The sequence below is a fragment of the Lynx canadensis genome, chromosome D1 (assembly GCF_007474595.2).
Source record: "Lynx canadensis isolate LIC74 chromosome D1, mLynCan4.pri.v2, whole genome shotgun sequence".
Lineage (NCBI taxonomy): Eukaryota > Metazoa > Chordata > Mammalia > Carnivora > Felidae > Lynx > Lynx canadensis.
Window position 1 is genome coordinate 99411677 of NC_044312.2, and position 21530 is coordinate 99433206.

The 21530-nt window shown below is 39.8% G+C and overlaps 1 protein-coding gene across 4 annotated transcripts in view; it reads left to right on the forward strand.

Annotated features, from left to right (window-relative positions):
- The window catches only part of CD1H11orf49 (chromosome D1 C11orf49 homolog), a 200895-nt gene that overhangs the window by 80039 nt on the left and 99326 nt on the right, over positions 1 to 21530 (forward strand). For all 4 annotated transcript variants that reach the window (XM_030331293.1, XM_030331296.1, XM_030331292.1 and 1 more), the window contains exon 3: positions 6125 to 6255. In XM_030331293.1, coding sequence (XP_030187153.1) covers positions 6125 to 6255 — 131 coding nt within the window. The remainder of the gene's footprint in view (positions 1 to 6124; positions 6256 to 21530) is intronic.

A 21530-nucleotide genomic window follows, 5' to 3' on the forward strand; every position in this document is an offset into this window, starting at 1 on the left:
CTCTGTGCTGACAACTCAGAGCCTGGAGCCTGCTTCAGATTCTGTGTCTCCCTCTCTCTTTGCCCCTCCCCCACTCACGCTCTGTCTCTGTCTCTCTCAAAAATAAACATTAAAAAAAATTTTTTTAGGGGCACCTGGGTGGCTCAGTCAGTTAAGTGTCTGACTTCGGCTCAGGTAATGATCTCGTGGTTCATGAGTTTGATCCCTCCATCAGGCTCTGTTCTGACAGCTCAGAGACTGGAGCCCACTTTCAGATTCTGTGTCTCCCTCTCTCCATTTGGCCCCTCCACCATTTGCTCGTTTTCTCTCTCTCTCCCTCTCTCTCAAAAATAAATAAACATTAAAAAAATTTAGAAAAAATTTTTAATGGGCAAAGGACTTAGACATTTCTCCGGAGAAGATATACACATGGCCAATAAGTACATGAAAAGATGCTCAACATGGAAATACAAATCAAAACCACAATGAGACACCACCTCATACCTACTAGGATGACTATTTAAATACACACACACACACACACACACAGGAAAAGTGTTGGTGAGGATTTGGAGAAATTGGAACCTTTGTGCATTGCTATGAGAATGTAAAATGGTGCAGCAACCAGGAAATACAGTTTGGTGGTTTCTCAAAAGGTTAAACATATAGCTACTGTATGGCCTAGCAATTCCACTTCTGGGTATATACCTAGAAGAACTGAAAGCAGGATATTTGAAGAAGAGATATTTGTATACCAATGTTCATTAAAGCACTATTCATTATAGTAGTGCAACCCATGTGCTCATTAGCAGATCAATGGATAAGCAAACGTGGTATACATACATGGAATATTATTCATCCTTAAAAAGGAATGAAATTTCATATAAGTCACAACATGGGTGGACCTTAAAAACTTAGTGAAATAAGCCAAACACACAGGGAAAAAATTGTACAATTCCACTTATAAGAGGTACCTAGAATAGACAAATTCATAGAGACAGAGAGGAATAGAGGTTACGAGAGTATGGGAGGAAGGTCGAGGGGGGAGTTACTGTTTAATGTATATAGGGTTGTTGTTGGGGATAATGATAAAGTTGTGTGTATAGATAGTGGTAATGGTTGTACAGCATCATGAATGTATTAAAGCTACTGAATTGTACACTTATAACAGTTAAAATGACAAATGTGTTATGGTTAAAATAATAAATATTATAAACATTTTATCACAGTAAAAAAAAGTTTTAAATTTAAAAAGATAGAAGTCAAATTCTGGAAAATAATATCAGAAGATGAGAAGAGTGCTCATGGGTTATTTAGAGTGTGCTTTGGTTCTTGTCTTGCTTCGGAGAGTAACAAAGATAATGAGTGATTTGGCATTTTAAGAAATGTGTAGCTACTAATTTGAAAAGATATATGCATCCATGTTTATCACAGCATTATTTACAATAGCCAAGATATGGAAGCAACCTAAGTGTCCACTGATGGATGAGTGGATAAAGAACATGTGGTATACACGTACAGTGGAATATTACTCAGCCATAGAAAAGAATGAAATCTTATTATTTCTGACAACATGGATGAGCCTACAGGGTATTACGCTAAGTGAAATAACTCAGAGAAGAACAAAACCATATGATTTCATTTATATGTGGAATCTAAAAAACAAAACAAATGAACGAATACACATACACTGTAGAGAGTAAGATGGAGTCACTCATGTCAAGCAGGGGCCTGTGTCAAGCAATGATGCAAACATTTAAGGGTACTGTAGCTACCAGGTAACAGCCAGACCAGCACCAGCTGACCACACCCCAGAACTGATAACAAGCAGAAGCAGAGGAGGTCTGCAGGGGCCCAAGACTGATTAAATCCCTTTAAAAGGGGAAGATTTTTGCAGCAAAATGTCACTCCTCAGACATTGAGGAGACACTGACCCCTCTATGTCTGACCACTTCAAAAAGGCAGCATCTGCGAAAGCTCTATCCGATTGATCTCTGAACAGAACGGGGATCGTCTGAGGCTTGAACAGAATAAGCAGTAAGTGCTGAGAGCTGACCCGGACCAGACTGGACCGGACCGTGGCCTTATCTCAACTACACACCCACAGACTGACTTCAAGTTTGGTTCGTTAACTTCCTACCCGCTATGTTATGTTTGTTGTGTGACTTGTCTTGTCTTTTGCTCTGTGTGTTGTGTAAGAAGCCAAGTTAATCACATGGTGAAATGTCATTTGAGTTTGGAATCCTGAACCTGCTTTATAATCATGTTAACCTTGCTTTGTGACTGAATAAAGCTGACATTGTGGAAACATATAACTCGTGTGTGTACCTTCATAGCGTGCTCGTGACATATACAAACGGCAACAGTCTCATAAATACAGAGAACAAATTGATGGTTGCCAGAGAGGAGGGGGAGGGAGATGGGTAAAATAGGTGAAGGGGTTTAAGAGTTACAATCTTCCAGTTATAAAATAAATAAGTCATGGGGATGAGAAGTACAGCATAGGGAATATAGTCAACTGTAATAATTTTATATGGTGACAGATGGTGACTACTCTTACCACGGTGAGCACTGCATGATGTACAGAACTGTCGAAATCACTGTCCTGTACACCTGAAACTAATGTAACATTGTATGTCAGCTATACTTCAATAAAAAAAAAATGTGTAGCTAAATATGTATGTTTAATGTTTAAGAGGAATTCTAAAAAGTTACAGATTCTGTCCTAGCTTCCGATCTAATGGCGGGGGGAGAGAGAAAAGTAAAAAAGAAACAGCTTTACTAACACAATAGAAAGCAGGAAAAGAAAAACAAGTCAAAGAAGAATAATTTATGGAAAAGATAAAATAAGATGGCAGAAATTAATCAGATAGATTTTAAAAACCTCGCTTTTTAAAATACAGAGACTGTAAGGTTGGGTAAAAAAAATCCAGCTATATACTACTCACAAGAGAAATATCTGACACAAAATGACCCAGGAGAATGGAAATTAAAAAGCACAGTAAAAGATATGCCAGGCAAATACTGATCAAAACACAGTTGAGTATTGCAATATTACAATACAAATAGCAGACCAAAGTCCTGGACTTTTTTTTTTTTATATTTAAAAAAAAATTTTTTTTAACATTTATTTGTTTTTGAGACAGAGACACAGCATGAACGGGGGAGGGTCAGAGAGAGGGAGACACAGAATCTGAAACAGGCTCCAGGCTCTGAGCCATCAGCACAGAGCCTGACGCGGGGCTTGAACTCACGAACCGTGAGATCATGACCTGAGCCGAAGTCGGACGCTTAACCGACTGAGCCACCCAGGCGCCCCCAAAGTCCTGGACTTTTAAAAAGTTTATAAAATGCCAACTTTTAAGTATTTCCAGTGTGGCTAACTATAAATATAAATCTGATAATTTCTATCTAGTATTGTGTATTTTTTTCTGATCTTTCTAGATCAACTGCCAAAGGGATTTATAGAGTAGTATGTACTATGTGTTAGATAATGTAATGGAGGCTAAAATGAGTACAACCTAATTGCTTATTACATAGAACTTATAGTCTAGTAGGGGAAATAAGTCCAATAACTTAAAAAAAATTTTTTTAATGTTTATTTATTTTTGAGAGAGACAGAAAGCAAGCAAGGAAAGGGCAGAGAGAGAGGGAGACACAATTCGAAGCAGGCTCCAGGCTCTGAGCTGTCAGCACAGAGTCTGACATGGGGCTTGAACTCACGAACTATGAGACCATGACCTGGGCCGAAGTTGGACACTCAACCGACTGAGGCACCCAGGCGCCCCAGTCCAATAACTTTTTAAAAAGGCAGCAGATTGTGAGTAGCAGTAGTTAGAAGTAAGTCGTGGTGGGAATTGGGCATGAGTGTAGAATCGGGGAAAAAATCTTCTTGCAAAATGTGGCATTTGAGATGGTCCTGAAAAACTGGGTAGAAATTTTAACAGATGGAGATAGGGAAAAGATATTTCAGGTTGAAGAGAAACAGTAAAGCCTCGAGCAATATATTGTATTTTCTGCTTTTTTGTTATAGCCATCTTATGTAAAATAATTTCCACTGATTATATTAAGATTGTCTATTGACTCTTTAAGTAAAGTGATTGTGATCTCCATACTGACCAGCTGAATTTTATTGGTAGGGATTATCTAAAGGCAGTAATGTAAATACAATTATAAATCTTTTTACTGTATTCAGTATTATATGTCCTTGGCCTATCAGTTTGTTTTTTAAAATTCCTATTTTATAACTTCTTATGTAAATTCTTATCTGTACAATGAGTCTCAGCCAGAGTCTTCAATGCATAAATTATTCCCTAGTTTTTAAAAAAGATATTTTAAAAAAGCTACACTAAGGATATAATTTCACTAGTATTAGTTTCTTTACAGCCTAGACTATGACCTAGACACCAGCTTTTTTCCCATGGGGGGTATGAAGCATACTTTGGGACTAATTCTTTTCTCGATAGCTTCATAAATTTAGACTAGATTGTTATCATTTTAGACGTCATTTGCTAGAAATGTGACCTACCCCATTTACCTGTAACAGCTCATTTGCTTTATTTTTCATTTTCCTTTGCTCAAGACAATAGCATTGCAAACTGCATGGTTAGGTTAACACTTTCATTGCTTTTTAAAAATTGCTCCTCTAACCTAATCCTTCACCAGATGTTTTCCTCATACTTCCTCATAGTGTCTCAGAAGTAGATTTCTATGCTAGTTTTCCACGGGGAGGAGAGTAGGTAATTTGATTTTTCATAGTGTTATTAGTATTAACAGGAAGAAGCTAATTTTATCTTAAGTGATAACACACTCTATATTAAAGACAGGTTAGATGTTCCCTTCAGAACTTGGTCAGGAAAAAGGAAAATGGAACAGATGGCTCCTGAAATTTTTTCCTGTTTGGTTCAGAGATTCAGATCCTTCCCTCCTGCGCCCTCCCCGCCCCCCCCCCCCCCCCTTTAAATGGTCAGCAAGTGAAAAGTGGCATTTGGAATTTCCACTGTCTCTCCATTGCTTTGCCATCTTTAGTTTAATGCCTGTTTCTCTACAAAGATTAACACATTTTCCACTCCTGATATACTTGTCAGGGAATTTAGGAGTTTTCTGGAACCTGAAGGCTGCCTTTGGTTGTGATGATTACTGGATAATTGCCTACTCTTTGGTGGAATTTCCATTTTTAGATTACGCCAGGCTCTACAGCCTTTCTTTCTCTGGCAGAAGAACCCAAAAGCAATGGAGTATGTGTTTTTCCCCTTCCCCGGCCCAGCTTAAACAATGACTCACTTGGGCTCTGGGGCTTTGCTTCATACTGTCATTCAGGGGCCACTTTTTACCCTTGTTCTTATTTGCCTTTAGTGTTCTGTTTGCAACCTTTCATTTCCTTTGGCACATGGACTTGCCTGTGAGGTTATTGTCAGAGAGGTATACATCACCCCCAAACGGGAACAGACAATCCAGTTATGTCCCTATGAGCCATTTTGTTCTCCTGGCAGCTGATGTAGATCAGAGACACTACAGAAACAATATCTTTAAGGAAATATAATTCCAAATGTGGCAGGAGAAGTATTCTCCCCAAAAATACAAGTGCCAATGTCATCCAGTTAAAGAATGAAACATTTCCCTCTATCTGAAGTGTTCCAGTGACTGATGAAAAGTGCCTCAGTACATACATATATGTCGGAGGTGGGAAGCACACAGAGGAATTGGACTCCAAGAGTTTTCAGAAGGATGTGGTTATATGAAGAGATTTCCTCATTGAAAGACTTCATCTAATCTGTAGTTCAGAATTTGTTGGAGAGAAAAGATTTTCCGCCTTTTGGGCAGTGGTTCTGTCTGGTCTTGAGTTTTCACTCTGATTCCAGCCTTCCAAAAACTATTCATCTAGGGGCGCCTGGGTGGCGCAGTCGGTTAAGCGTCCGACTTCAGCCAGGTCACGATCTCGCGGTCCGGGAGTTCGAGCCCCGCGTCGGGCTCTGGGCTGATGGCTCGGAGCCTGGAGCCTGTTTCCGATTCTGTGTCTCCCTCTCTCTCTGCCCCTCCCCCGTTCATGCTCTGTCTCTCTCTGTCCCAAAAATAAATAAACGTTGAAAAAAAAAAAAAATCAAAAACTATTCATCTAATGATTCCTTGATTTTTCTCTTTGCAGTTTTAACAGTGTGTGTCAGGGAACTCACATTCTCTTTCGGGAATTCAGCTTCATCCAAGCAACCCCTCACAACAGGGCATCATTCTTACGGGCCTTCTGGAGATGCTTCCGAACTGTGGGCAAAAATGGCGGTAAGTCTTCCCAAATTCTTTTCTTGCCTTCCTTTCTTCTAACCTTCTGTCTCTCTTTTGTTCCCATAAATACTATCTGAGTGACTGCTATTTGAGGCTCTAGGAACACCTTACTTTTGAGGAGCTATCTGTCTGTGTCACAGACACTACTACCATTACTAGTACCATCGTCATCACAGGGCTACCTATTAGGAGCCAAGTGGAGTTCTTAGCACTTTATGTGTAGTCATTCATTTATTCTTCACAACAGCTCTCCATAGTAGATATGATCATCCCCGTTATAACTAGTGAAACCAGGGATCAGAGGGGCTAAGTAACTTGACAGGGTTGTACAGCAAATGCTGGGGTGGGATCCCTACCTAGGCAATCTGGCTCCAGAGCCTTTGCTCTTGGTAAATATTAAAATACCATGCAGTAGATTGAAGAAATGGTGCGAATACAAAGAAGGAAACTGCTGAGTGGGGGTGAGGGAACCCTATGGTTAGAGAAAGGGGAGCAAGTAGATTAGAGGAGGTTCTCCTGAGAACTGGTTGTTTGGTCTAATTTGGGAAGGAAGAGTAAGAGTTATCCACATGGATAAAGGAGAGAAGACATTCTAGTAGAGCATGTGCTGTGATGTAGAGGCATAAAAGAACCTGAGAAGATCAGAATGGCTAGAGTTTGTGAAGGGCATTAGGGGAGATGAGCCTGTGAAGGAATGGAATAGTCAGGTCCTGAAAGACCATTTTTGCCGTAAAAATAGAAGTTGAATTTTATGCTGTAGGTTAAAGGATTTTATTCAGACGAGTGGTGTGATGATATCTGAATTCTAGAAAGATCATTTGAAAGGCCATTTCCTATCGAAATGGCTTAAAGGGTGAGTTTGGAGGCAGCGAGTGTGGCTAGGACACTTGCAGTCGTGAGAAATGACAAGAGCCAAAACTAAGGCAGCATCCATGGAAGGGGCACTTTCAGAGATCAAATCCAAAGGATTTGGCGATTGGTTTTGGCACATAAGGTGAGTGAGAAGAGCCCTGATAAATTTCCAGGTAATTGTACACTCACACTGTGCCGAAATCATTGCTCCCATCCATCTCCAGAACTTCTTCACCTTCCCCATTAAGCACTCTCCATTTCCTCCCCTGACCCCAGCCTCTGGCAAGCCCTGTTCTACTTTCTGTCTCTGAATTGGACTACACTAGGTACCTCGTGTTAGTGGAATCATGTAATACTTCCCTTTTTGTGAATGACTGACTTCATTTAACACAATGTCCTCAGAGTTCATACATGTTGTGACATGTGTCAGAATTGCCTTCCTTTTTAAGCCTGAAGAACACTCCATTGTATGTATCCACATTTTGTTTATCCATTCATCTATCAACAGACACTTGGGTTGCTTCCTCCCTTTGACTAATGTGAATGAAATGGCATGTTAAGTTTTTGAAAAGTTGAAATTTCTAGGGATACAGTGACAACACTCCATGAAGCAGCAGGTAATACAAATTAGTTTCTAGAAATACAGATTTGGGGAAGTAGAATAAAGTTTACTAATACCAGATTTTCATTTCACCTTATAATCTTTGAGACAAGAGCTAAATGCACTAGAAAATACAAGTAATTTTTATATTTGCATACTTTTGGTATGGCATCTATGATTATATTCCAAGGAAAATTAAAAAAAAAAACCACTGATTGAAATAACTATTAAATAAAGCAGTTTCTGTAGTGATCCTACCTGAGAGTAGAGAAAGGCCTAAACTATTTCCTCATTTACTTAACAGATATTTCTGGTAGACTTACCACATGCTTGGTGCTGGGGTATAGTAAGTGAACAGGTATACGCCCTGATCTCATTGAGTTGACAACATCCTCCACCCTGCTCTCATGATGCTACTGCTACTTTATATATAGCTACCGAGCCTTTTATTTCTTTTTTTTTTTTATCATGAAATTTATTGTCAAATTGGCTTCTATACAACACCCAGTGCTCATCCCAACAGGTGCCCTCTTCAATGCCCATCACCCACTTTCCCCTCCCTCCCACCCCTCATCAACCCTCGGTTTATTCTCAGTTTTTTAGAGTCTCTTATGGTTTGGCTCCCTCCCTCTCTCTCTTTTTTTTTTTTTTTTCCCTTCCCTTCCCCCATGGTCTTCTGGTAAGTTTCTCAGGATCCACATAAGAGTGAAAACATATGGTATCTGTCTTTCTCTGTATGACTTATTTCACTTAGCATAACACTCTCCAGTTCCATCCACATTGCTACAAAAGGCAATATTTCATTCTTTCTCATTGCCAAGTAGTATTCCATTGTATATATAAACCACAATTTTTTTATCCAGTCATCAGTTGATGGACATTTAGGCTCTTTCAATAATTTGGCTATTGTTGAAAGTGCTGCTATAAACACTGGGGTACAAGTGCCCCCGTGCATCAGCACTCCTGCATCCCTTGGGTAAATTCCCAGCAGTGCTATTGCTGGGTCATAGGGTAGATCTATTTTTAATTTTTTGAGGAACCTCCACACTGTTTTCCAGAGCAGCTGCACCAGTTTGCATTCCCACCAACAGTGCAAGAGGGTTCCCATTTCTCCACATCCTCTCCAGCATCTATAGTCTCCTGATTTGTTCATTTCAGCCATTCTGACTGGCATGAGGTGATATCTCAGTGTGGTTTTGATTTGTATTTCCCTGATGAAGAGTGACGTTGAGTATCTTTTCATGTGCCTGATGGCCATCTGGATGTCTTCTTTAGAGAAGTGTCTATGCATGTCTTCTGCCCATTTCTTCACTGGATTATTTGTTTTTCAGGTGTGGAGTTTGGTGAGTTCTTTATAGATTTTGGATACTAGCCTTTTGTCCAATATGTCATTTGCAAATATCTTTTCCCGTTCCGTCGGTTGCCTTTTAGTTTTGTTGATTGTTTCCTTTGCAGTGCAGAAGCTTTTTATCTTCATGAGGTCCCAATAGTTCATTTTTGCTTTTAATTTCCTTTCCTTTGGAGATGTGTCAAGTAAGAAATTGCTGCGGCTGAGGTCAGAGAGGTTTTTTCCTGCTTTCTCCTCTAGGGTTTTGATGATTTCCTGTCTCACATTCAGGTCCTTTATCCATTTTGAGTTTATTTTTGGGTATGGTGTAAGAAAGTGGTCTAGTTTCATTCTTCTGCATGTTGCTGTCCAGTTCTCCCAGCACCATTTGTTAAAGAGACTGTCTTTTTTCCATTGGATATTCTTTCCTGCTTTGTCAAAGATTAGTTGGCCATACTTTTGTGAGTCCAATTCTGGAGTCTCTATTCTATTCCATTGGTCTGTGTGTCTGTTTTTGTGCCAATACCATGCTGTCTTGATTATAGCTTTGTAGTAGAATCTAAAGTCTGGGATTATGATGCCTCCCACTTTGGTCTTCTTCTTCAATATTACTTGGCTATTCAGGGTCTTTTGTGATTCCATACAAATTTTAGGATTGCTTGTTCTAGCTTCCAGAAGAATTCTGGTACCATTTTGATTGGGATTGCATTGAATGTGTAGATAGCTTTGGGTAGTATTGACATTTTAGCAATATTTATTCTTCCAATCCATGAGCATGGAATGTTTTTCCATTTCTTTGTATCTTCTTCAATTTCCTTCATAAGCTTTCTATAGTTTTCAGCATACAGATCTTTTACATCTTTGGTTAGATTTATTCCTAGGTATTTTATGATTCTTGGTGCATCATAAAAGCCATTTGTGAAAAGCCCACAGCTAATATCATCCTCAATGGGGAAAAACTGAGAGCTTTCCCCCTGAGATCAGGAACACGACAGGGATGTCCACTCTCACCACTGTTGTTTAACATAGTGTTGGAAGTTCTAGCATCAGCAGTCAGACAACAAAAGGAAATCAAAGGCATCAAAATTGGCAAAGATGAAGTCAAGCTTTCACTTTTTGCAGATGACATAATATTATACATGGAAAACCCGATAGACTCCACCAGAAGTCTGTTAGAACTGATACATGAATTCAGCAAAGTCGCAGGATACAAAATAATGTACAGAAATCAGTTGCATTCTTATACACTAATAATGAAGCAACAGAAAGACAAATAAAGAAACAAAAAAGAGGTTAGAGTGGGAGAGAGCCAAAGCATAAGAGACTCTTAAAAACTGAGAACAAACTGAGGGCTGATGGGGGGTGGGAGGGAGGGGAGGGTGGGTGATGGGTATTGAGGAGGGCACCTGTTGGGATGAGCACTGGGTGTTGTATGGAAACCAATTTGACAATAAATTTCATATAGTTAAAAAAAAAAAAAAAGAAACTGATCCCATGCACAATTGCACCAACAAGCATAAAATACCTAGGAATAAACCTAACCAAAGATCCAAGCCTTTTTTTCCCTAAAACTCTGTCTACCTGGTATCTTATTAGATCATTTCTACTGTCCTAAGAAATAAGTAAGGTAGGTATTATTGTGCCCATTTTATAAGTAAATTGTGTAACTTGCAGAAGGATTGCAGAGTAAGTAAGTAAGAAAGTTGGAAATAGAACCCAGATTTACAAATATGCTAATATGCTATTTCTGCTATTTTTATTACTCCAATCATGACTTCTATGACATGTAACTTAAAAGATTATCCATCTTAATTACATTATTGTACAGAAAGTACTTAGTGTACTGAGAAAATAGCATCATCTCCTTTACAGAAGATATGCACTAGTGGACAAAAATCAAAGTGGACTCGATTTTAAGTGAACTACCTCAGAGAAACTAACCCATTGGTCTCTACATAAACAAAACTTGGGAGCTGTGAGTATACAGGTGAAGTCTGTAGTATTTCCTCAGAACCCGTTTTTCCCAATCCTTTCCCAGTCCCTTAGCTGGTCAGCAGATATTTACTCAATACTCACTATATTGCAGAATGGTACATACAGCGAGAGCTGGTTTCTGTGAAATAGGCACATGGAGAGAAGTATGGAAAACAGTCTTAAGGCATCCTCAATTCTTTTCCTGATTTGGAAGTGGGGCCTCTTCAAGAATGTATTTACTATCACAAGGGATCCATATAGCATTTGGACTCTGAGCAGATGTGGGTTTCTTTACCTTTCTTATAGCAGCTGCCAGTGATTCATCCAGCTGCTAAGAGGAAGCAGCTCCAAGTTCTCCCTGTTTTTCCTGTGCCATAAACAAGATCTAGATTTTATGCTGATATCGATTGTTATGCTTCTTCTTAATCAGACAGCCTCTGAGTTCTTAAAGACCAAATGCAACATTTGCATCTAGGTGATCCTAAAATCTTTGGTTAAACCATTTTTAACATATTCTCAGTTTCTTCCAGGAAACTTTAGAACATCTTTCAGTCCTGGAATGTGTGAGTCCCCAATTTTAATCCAGAATGAGCAAAAACACTCAGAGGCAAAGTTCCAACAGAAAGTACTTATTAAGCCCCATTTTCTCAATTAGAATGCCACGTACTCGGCTCCTGCTTGATAGAGCTGCTACTCTATTGCTCTTCTGCAGATAACTTCCTTAGAACATCATGTACATATTTTAGCATTATCAAGAAGAAATCAGCTCTTCTGGGAAACAGCAAAAGAAGAGCAGAGTTGCAGCATAACATATCTAAAAATGAAGCCACCTGTGGAAAACTAAGGACCTGATCCCTTCTGGCAAGAAACAGTTTGTCCCAGTTTTTAGCAAGTATAGGGATGTAATGTCATTTCTGCATGACTGAGTCCTGAATGATGCTAATTTTCCTGTGTCTGAAATTCAAATAAGCTCATGAAGATTATAGTGAACCTCTTGCTATCAAGGCAACTTTAGAGTCTTGGAAGCAAAAAGATCTATTCATATGTAATAAGACTTTAAAATTCAACTTCTCACTTTGGTATTTCTTTCAATGTGAAAAATTAATCTCAATTTTCAAGTCTGGCAAAGATTAAAATTCCCTGAAGGAAATCTTCACTTCTGCTTAGGGATATTAGCTCAAAAGAGCTTTTGTCCAAGGTTTATTTTTACAGTTTGTTAGAATTTAATTTTGAGCTTTGTGCTCTTACAAATGAGTGTGTGTGTGTGGGGGGGGTGCGCACGCATATTTCAATTAATAAAAGAATGAGGGGGCACCTGGGTGGCTCAGTCAGTCGAGCGTCCGACTTCGGCTCAGGTCATGATCTCACAGTTTGTGGGTTCGAGCCCCGCATCAGGCTCTGTGCTGACCTCTTGCTCAGAGCCTGGAGTCTGCTTCTGATTCTGTGCCTCCTTCTCTCTCTGCCCCTTCTCCGCTCACACTTTGTCTCACTCTGTTTCTCAAAAATAAATAAATGTAAAAGTAAAATAAAATAAAATAAAATAAAATAAAAGAATGAGGAGCACTTCCTCTTCTGCCCTTGAGGAAGTACTTACTAAGGGAATTGTCACCCTGCCATAAACAACATATCTGAAAATTAGACAATGTATCTGAAACAACTCTTTGAGACATTGAACAGTTAATATGGGGCTGTGGTCTCTGAGAAGCAGTTGCCAAGCAGCAGTATAGGAGAGGAGATCTAAAGAGCCCAGCAGTCTTACTCAGTTGAGGAGGCAGAGATTGGGGTTTGGAGAAGCCAAAGTGGCCAGAATTTGCAGGGCAGAGAACCAAAGAGGAAAGAGTTGCTCAGTAAGCTCCAAAGAGCTACAAGTGGGTATTTGAGTCTCTGGCTACAAACTCTGCACATGTGTGGGTTGGAAAAAGAACCACCAGAAACCAGTAGGCTAAACAATTCCTGGAGTATGCTCAGGGGTAAGAATAGTTCACACTGCTACCGGCCAAAGTGGAGAAACCTCAAGGTACACAGGGCATTGACATTTGATAGAGTCCTCAGCAGCCCCAAAACAGAAGGGGTTAAACTGATTTCTCTGCAAGGAAGTTAACTGTATACCAGACCAAAATTCAATGCTCTTTAGAGGAATACAGTAAAATCTAGCACTCAATAACATAAAATTCACAATGTCTGGCATCTAATTAAAAATTACCAGACATTAGAAGAAATAGGAACATATTTCTAGCATATTTAACATGACCATAACCAGGAGAAAAATCTATCAGTAGAAACACAGACCCAGAATCAAAGACCTTACAAATAGTTATTTTAAATCATATAAATATGCTCAAGTATGTAAAGGAAAACATGCATATGATTAGGAGATAAATGGAAGATACTAAAAAGATCCAAATGGACTTTCTAGACATAAAAAATACAACATCAAAAATGAAAATAATGATAATGATAGCAATTAACATTTATTAAGTTGCTTCATATATACAATATCTAATTTTTCTTCACAATAATCCTGTGTGTTAGGTAGATACTTTTATTTTCACTTTTACACAGAAAATGAAACTGAGATTTAGAAAGTTAAAGAACTTGTTCTAGGTCACAGACCTAGTAAGTGAAAAAAACCAATGCTGAAGAAGCCAGAAACCTGACTAGAAGGAGTACTTTTTTTTTAAATGTGTTCTCTATCAAATAGTGTGTGAGATGCTTGAAATACAACTGAGTCAATGACAATACTTGCCCTCAAGGAGCTCATATTCCAGTAAAATAGTCTGGAAATCGTTTACCCAGAGTATAAGTGATTATTAAGGCCATGTAAAAGATTCAGTGATAGTACAAGGGCAGAAATAGTTTTTCTGCAGAAGTTAGGAAAGGCTATAAAGGAATAAAGATAGTTGGGATGGATCTTGGAGTAGTAGAAAGCTGTTAAGCAAATAAGGAGTATATTCTAGCAAGAAAAAAACAAGGTTTCTGAAAGTATGATGACATGAAACAAAATATTTCCTTTGGGAAGCAGTAAGAAATTCATTGTGGCTGGTGCTTAGTACCTAAGAAAGAAACATCATCACAGCCAGTCAGTACGGCCTTATCAATTTGTGTGGTATTTTCACATATGAGACTGGCAAAAGCATGGAAAATAGGGTGAAAGGCGGGGATAGTAAGACCATTTAGGAGCCAGTATAGCAGAACAGGAAGTGGAAGGGAGATGAAGAGCTATTTAAGGTTGGTTTGACAGGACTTGCTGATTGGGTGTGGGGTGTGAGAGAGAAGAGTCAAGAATGATTGCCAGGGGCACCTGGCTGGCTTAGTCAGAAGAAGCAACTGTTGATCTTGGGGTTGTGAGTTCGAGCCCTATGTTGGGTGTAGCAATGGCTTAAAAATAAAATATCGGGGCACCTGGGTGGCACAGTCAGTTGAGCTTCCAACTCTTGATTTCAGCTCAGGTCATGATCCTAGGGTCGTGGAATCTAGCTCCGCATTGGGTTCTGTGCTTGCTGAGCGTGGAGTCTGCTTGATATTCTCTCCCCCCACCCCTTACCCTGTCTCCCTCCCTCTACCCCTCTCCCCGACTCATGCATGCTCTCTCTTTCTAAAAGAATAAACAAACATCTTTATTTTTATTTATTTATTTATTATTTTTTTTTTAACGTTTATTTATTTTTGAGACAGAGAGAGACAGAGCATGAAGGGGGGAGGGGCAGAGAGAGAAGGAGACACAGAATCGGAAGCAGGCTCCAGGCTCTGAGCCATCAGCCCAGAGCCTGACGCGGGGCTCTAACTCACGGACCGCAAGATCGTGACCTGAGCTGAAGTCGGACGCTTAACCGGACGCTTAACCGACTGCGCCACTCAGGCGCCCCTCAAACAAACACCTTCAAAAAAAAAAAGAATGAATGCCAGAATCTAAATTATTGCCGATTTCATCCCTCCCTCCCTTCCTTTCTTCCTTTCCTTTTTTTGTGTTTTTGTTTTAATTCTTTCACTTTTTATGTTTTATCCTGAATTCACTGTGATTTGTCTTCATGGTCTAGGTATATTCACTCATTCAACAAACATTTATGTATTAGTTGCTACTGATAAAGCAGTGAGTGGAACAGAAATTCCTGTTCTCATGGAGTTTGTGGTCTGATAATCAGAGATCTGAAAAAAAAAAAAATCCCTGCATTCATGAAAGAAGATCACATTCTGGGAATCAGAGACTTACAGTCGGTCTATATAAATCATATGATAAAAACTGTTTTTCCTAAAATACCTTTGTTATGGTGGCCAAAGTGATCTCAAGGGAAAATGCAGACAACTTAGGCTGAAATAAAGCTTTTGGTCTGACTTCTCTGTGTAACTGCCTCAAACTTCCACCTGATTTTGCTGGTCACTAATCCTCATCCTCACTACTAAAAACCATTCTGTGAGGATTAACAGTGTTCACTTCACGAGTGGGTGGCTGTCTTGTTTGAAATATTAAAGAGTATTTGTTACTTTAGTCATTTTTTAAACAAACAAACAAAAATCCTTCCATGTAATCTCTTCGGTCCTGTGGTTTCCTTTGGCCCGTCCTCTGCACCTGCTCCCCCAAGAGTTCCACGTGTCCATGTTTGCCCCAGAAACCTGATGTGGCCAATAAACAACTTCTTCAACCCCAAGTTCCTGGTTCCTATCCCCCATTTTACTTATTTCTTCTCTATTCTGATTTTCTTTTCTTTTTCCATTTTTACTTCCTTCTTCAAAACCTTTTCTCCAGGGAGAACATTGACATTTGATGTCACCTCAAATCTTTCACCTCTCTACCTCTAGTAACTTTCATCTTTCCCTCTTTTTAATGTTCCTTTATTTTTTTTTTTCTATTTCAATTATTTGGGGGCTACCACACATGTCACACAAGCATTCCTGGAATGCTTTTGTCACCACCTCCTTTCGTACCCCACCCTCCGTGCCCTCCATGCATAATACCCTTAGGTTGCTAAACTCTCTTTATCCTTTTAAGCCTTAGTTTAAAGGTCAGCTCCTTAAAGGACCTTTTCTCTTACTCCCTTCCTGGTCTGAATTAGATCCCTTCATTATTCTTTTGCAAATCATCCTGTAACTTTTAGTCATACTGTTTATTACAGTTTCTGACTAAATATTTTTTGAATGGCCCTTTACTTAATGTCCACCTCCCTTATCAAATTGTAAGCTTTATGAGGGTAAGGAGCTTGTTTGCTTTGCCAGTAACTGTATTCTCAGCACCTAACATACATAAATGATTTCTTTTATGTTATTTAATACGAAGGCCCATCACTTCCCAATCCCTATGTAATCTGTGATTATTGAATGGATTATATTATCATCTCTTATATTAGAGGGTAGGGTTGCTTTTGAAAGAACTTTATACTCTTTTCAAATTTGTATCGGAGCCTTGATTTAAAATAATAATAGCTGCTACTTATTGATCACCTACTATATGCAAGGCACTAAACTTCATGTTCAAAGTGCCCCTCTAAAAACTGACCCATTCAAAGCTATACAATATCAATTGACACCTAATTAAAATAATATTCAGTATCCTCTGGTGCTTCCAAACAACGATTAAAAGATTTAGATCATGATCTGTATGCAAACTTTAAACATTGGTGAGGATCTAACTAATAGTACTACCTCCATTTCTTTTGTATTCTGGGTGTCACATTTATGCTGTGAAAGAAATCACAAACTAGTGGTCATCTGACTACACAAGCTTTGGCCTGCAGTGACATTTTCTTTGGCTTGCACTGTTAAAATATTTTTTTTAAGTAGATGCCAACCTTTAACATAAAAATCTCAATTCAACTTCACTTAAAGAATGGAAAATTATGGGGTGCCTGGGTGGCTCACTTGGTTGAGTGTCTGGCTTCAGCTCAGGTCATGATCTCATGGTTGGTGGATTTGAGGCCCATGTCTGGCTCTGTGCCGACAGCTCAGAGCCTGGAGCCTGCTTGGGATTCTGTGTCTCCCTCTCTCTCTGCCCCTCCCTGCTCTTTCTCTCTCTCTCAAAAAACGAATAAGCATTAAAAATTAAAAAAAAAAAAAAGAATGGAAAATCATCCCGATACCACGCCCACATTCCAACAGGGAGGCGGTTTCCCCGGGGCGGAGGTGCAGCTGCTGCCTTTAGACAGGGCATGTGGTGGCCTCAGATTTACCGCCATCCCCAGCTGCCTTGCTTCATCTGCTTATGTTTCCTGCCTGGCCCCTGTAGGCATTTGAGTTTGCTACCATTGCTACAATGCCTTGGTCCATTTGTAACCCCTTGAAAGGTAGAGTTACACGCTTAATTCAGAATGAGGAGTCAGGAGCTGATTCCTCCACTAGATTCAGTTTCTCTTTTCTCCTTGTCACCATGATGTCTCAAAAGATGTTCAAACAGGAAAGGACCTTAGCAGTCGTCTTGTCTTGCAACTAGGCCTAAGGGTTTTAAAATGTATTTATCCCTTGATTGTGGTCAAATATATATAACATAAAATTTATCATTCTGACCACTTTTTAAATAGGGAAATCTTCTTTGGTGATAAAATATAAATAGCATAAACTTGACCAGTTTGACCATTTTTTAAAATGTTTATGTTTGAGAGAGACAGAGCATGAGTGGGGGAGGGGACAGAGAGAGGGAGACAGAGGACCCAACGCGGGCTCTGTGCCCACAAGCAGCAAGCCTGATATGGGGCTCAAACTCACGAACCATGAGACCATGACTTGAGCTGAAGTCGGATGCTCAACTGACTGAACCACCCAGGTGCTCCAACATTGTAACCATTTTGTTTCTTTTAATTTTTTTTTAATGTTTATTCTTGAGAGATAGAGACAGCATGAGCATGGGAGGGGCAGAGAGAGAGGGAGACACAGAATTGGAAGCAGGCTCCAGCCTCTGAGCTGCCAGCACAGAGCCCGACGCGGGGCTCGAACTCATGGACCGCAAGATCATGACCTGAGCCGAAGTCAGATGCTTAACCGACTGAGCCACCCAGGCATCCCTTACCACTTTTAAGTGTACAGTTCAGTGGCATTAACTACATTCACATTGCTGTGCAACCATCACCACCATCCATCTCCCTCTTTTTTCATCTTCCCAAACTAAAATATTTTGCCCATTAAGAAATGACTGCCCATTTCTAGCCCCAGATTTTATTTCCTGTCTCCATGTCTTTGACTATTCTAGGTGCCTCATATAGGTAGAATTATGCAATATTTGTTCCTTTGTGTCAGTTTCTTAAACCAAGCATGATGTTTTCACAGCTCATCCGTGTAGCATGGGTCAGAATTTCTTCCCTTTCTGGGGCACCTGGGTGGCTCCCTCAGTTGAGCATCCGACTCTTGATTTCAGCTCAGGTCATGATCTCCCAGTTCATGGGTTCGAGCCCCACATTGGGCCCAGTGCTGACCGTGCAGAGCCTGCTTGGGATTCTCTCTCTCTGCCTCTTTCTCTCTCAAAAATAAATAAGTAGGCATTAAAAAAAAAAAGAATTTCTTCCCATTCTACCCATTGTGTGTATATATCATACTTTGTGTATCCATTCATCTGTCACTGGACACTTGAGTTGCTTCTACCTTTTGGCTATTGTGAATAACAATATTGTGAACCTGGGTATACAAGTAGCTGTGTGAATACCCTGTCTTTGGTTCTTGGCCATATACTTAGGAGTAGAATTGCTGGATCATATGATAATTCTATGTTTAATATCTTCTAAGGAATTGCCAGACTGTTTCCGACAGTGGCTTCACCATTTTACATTCTTACAGGCAATTCACAAGGGGTACTATTTCTCCAGATTCTCACCAACCCTTGCTATTTCCTGTTGTTCTGATAAAAGGCATCCAAATGGATACAAAGTAGTATCTCATTGGGGCGCCTGGGTGGCTCAGTCGGTTAAGCGGCCGACTTCGGCTCAGGTCATGATCTCGCGGTCCGTGAGTTCGAGCCCCGCGTCGGGCTCTGTGCTGACAGCTCAGAGCCTGGAGCCTGCTTCATATTCTGTGTCTCCCTCTCTCTGACCCTTCCCTGTTCATGCTCTGTCTCTCCCTGTCTCAAAAATAAATAAACGTTAAACAATTAAAAACAAAGTAGTATCTCATTGTTTTGATTTGCATGTCCCCAGTGAGTAATGGTGTTGAACATTTTTTCACATGCTTGTTGGTTATTTGGGGGTTTTTTTATGGGTTGCGTTTTTAAAAAAATTATTTTAATTCCAATGTAGTTAACAAACAGTGTTATTTTAGTTTCAGGTGTACAGTATAATGATTCAACAGTTCCTTATATTACTTAGTGCTCAGCAAGATAAGTGTACTCTTGGGGTGCCTGAGTGACTCACTTGGTTGAGTGTCCGACTCTTGTCTTGGCTCAGGTTTTCATCTCGTGGTTGATGAGATTGACCCCCAAGTCAGGCTCTGTACTGGCAGTGTGGAGCCTGCTTGTTCTCTCTCTCTGTCTTTCCCCCACTTGTGCTCTCTCTCTCTCTCTCTCAAAATAAATAAACTTAAAAAAAAAAAAGATAAGTGTACTTTTAATCCCTTTCACCTATTTTGCCCATCCTCCCACCCACCTTCCCTGTGATAGCCATCTGTTCGTTCTCTATAGTTAAGAGTCTGTTTCTTGGTTTGCCTCTCTCTTTTTCTCCTTTGCTCATTTGTTTTGTTTCTTTTTTTTTTATGGAGATTGTTTAATGTTCATTTATTTATTTTTGAGAGAGAAAGTGTGCGAACAGGGGGAGGGGCAGAGAGAGATTAGAGAGAGAGAATCCCAAGCAGGCTCCTCACTGTCAGCACAGAGCCTGACACAGGCTGGATACCACAAACTGTGTGATCATGACCTGAGCCAAAATGAAGAGTTGGATGATTAACCAAATGAGCCATCTAAGTGCCCCTCATTTGTTTTGTTTCTTAAATTCTGCATATGAGTGAGATCACATGGTAGTATCTTTCCCTGATTGCCTTATTTTACTTAGCATAATACTCTCAAACTCCATCCATGTTATCGCAAATGGCAGGTTTCGTTCGTCTTTATGGCTGAATAATATTCCACATCTTTTTTACCCATTTATCTATCAATGGACACTTGGTTGCTTCCATAGTTTGGCTATTGTAAATAATGCTGCAATAAACATAGGAGCACATATATCCCTCCAAATTAGTGTTTTTGTATTCTTTAGATAAATACCCAGCATTGCAGTTACTGGATCATAGGGCAGTTCTATTTTTAATTTTTTGAGGAACCCCATACTGTCTTCCACAATGGCTGCACCACTTTGCAATCCCACCAACGGTGCGCAATGGTTCCTTTTACTCCATATCCTCATCAACACTTGTTGTTTCTTGAGTTTTTGATTTTAGCCATTCTGACAGGTGTGAAGTGATATCTCATTGCGGTTTTTATTTGCATTTCCCTGATGATGGGTGATGTTGAGCATCTTTTCATGTGTCTGTAGGCATCTGTATGTTTTCTTTTGAGAAGTGTGTAAGTCCTTTGCCCATTTTTTAATAACATTGTTTGTTTTTTTGTTGTTGAGTTGTAGGAGTTCTTCATATATTCTGGATATGAATCCCTTATCAGATGTATAACATGAAAATGTTTTCCCTCATTCTGCAGGTTGTCTTCTTGCCTTTTGTTTTTTTAAGTTTATTTATTTTGAAAGAGAGAGAGAGTCTGAAGCAGGCTCCACACTGTCAGTGCAGATCCCAACGCAGGGCTCGATCTCACAAACCATGAGATCATGACCTGAGCCAAAACCAAGAGTCAGACACTTAACCAACTGAGCCACCCAGGTGCCTTTGTATTCTTGCCTTCTTAATGGTATCCTTTGGTGCATAAAAGGTCTTTATTTTGATGAAGTCCAGTTTATCTGTTTTTCCCTTTATTCCTTGCTCTTTTGGTGTTATATCTATGAAATCATTGTCAAATCCAATGTTATGAAGACATTGGGTTGTTTCCTTCTGACAGTTTTATAGTTTTAGCTCTTCAGTTTGGTCTTTGATCCATTTTGAGTTAATTTTTATTTTCATTTTTTTAGAGAAAGAGAGGGAGAGAGAGAGCCGGGGTCTGGGGGAGAGGTAGAGGAAGAGGGAGAGAGAGAGAAGCCCAAGCAGGCTCCATACCCAGCACTGAGCTGGAAGCAGGGCTCCACCTTATGACCCTGAGATTATGACCTGAGCTGAAATCAAGAGTTGGACACTTAACCTACTGAGCCACCCAGGTGCCCTGAGTTAATTTTTGTATAAGATCAACTTCTTCTGCGTGTGGATATCCAGTTTCCCAAGCACCACTTGCTGGAAAGACTTGCTGAATAGTCCTTTCCCCAATGAATGGTACCCATGTTGAAAATCAATTGACCATAGATGTGAAGGTTTGTTTCTGGGCTCTCTCTTCTATTCCAGTGGTCTATATGTCTGTCTTTATGCCAGCACCATACTGTTGTAAGTACTGTAGCTTTGTTTTAGGTTTCAAAGTTAGAAAGTTTGAGTCTTCTGACTTCATTCTTCTTTATCTAGATTGTCCTGGATATTCAGGGC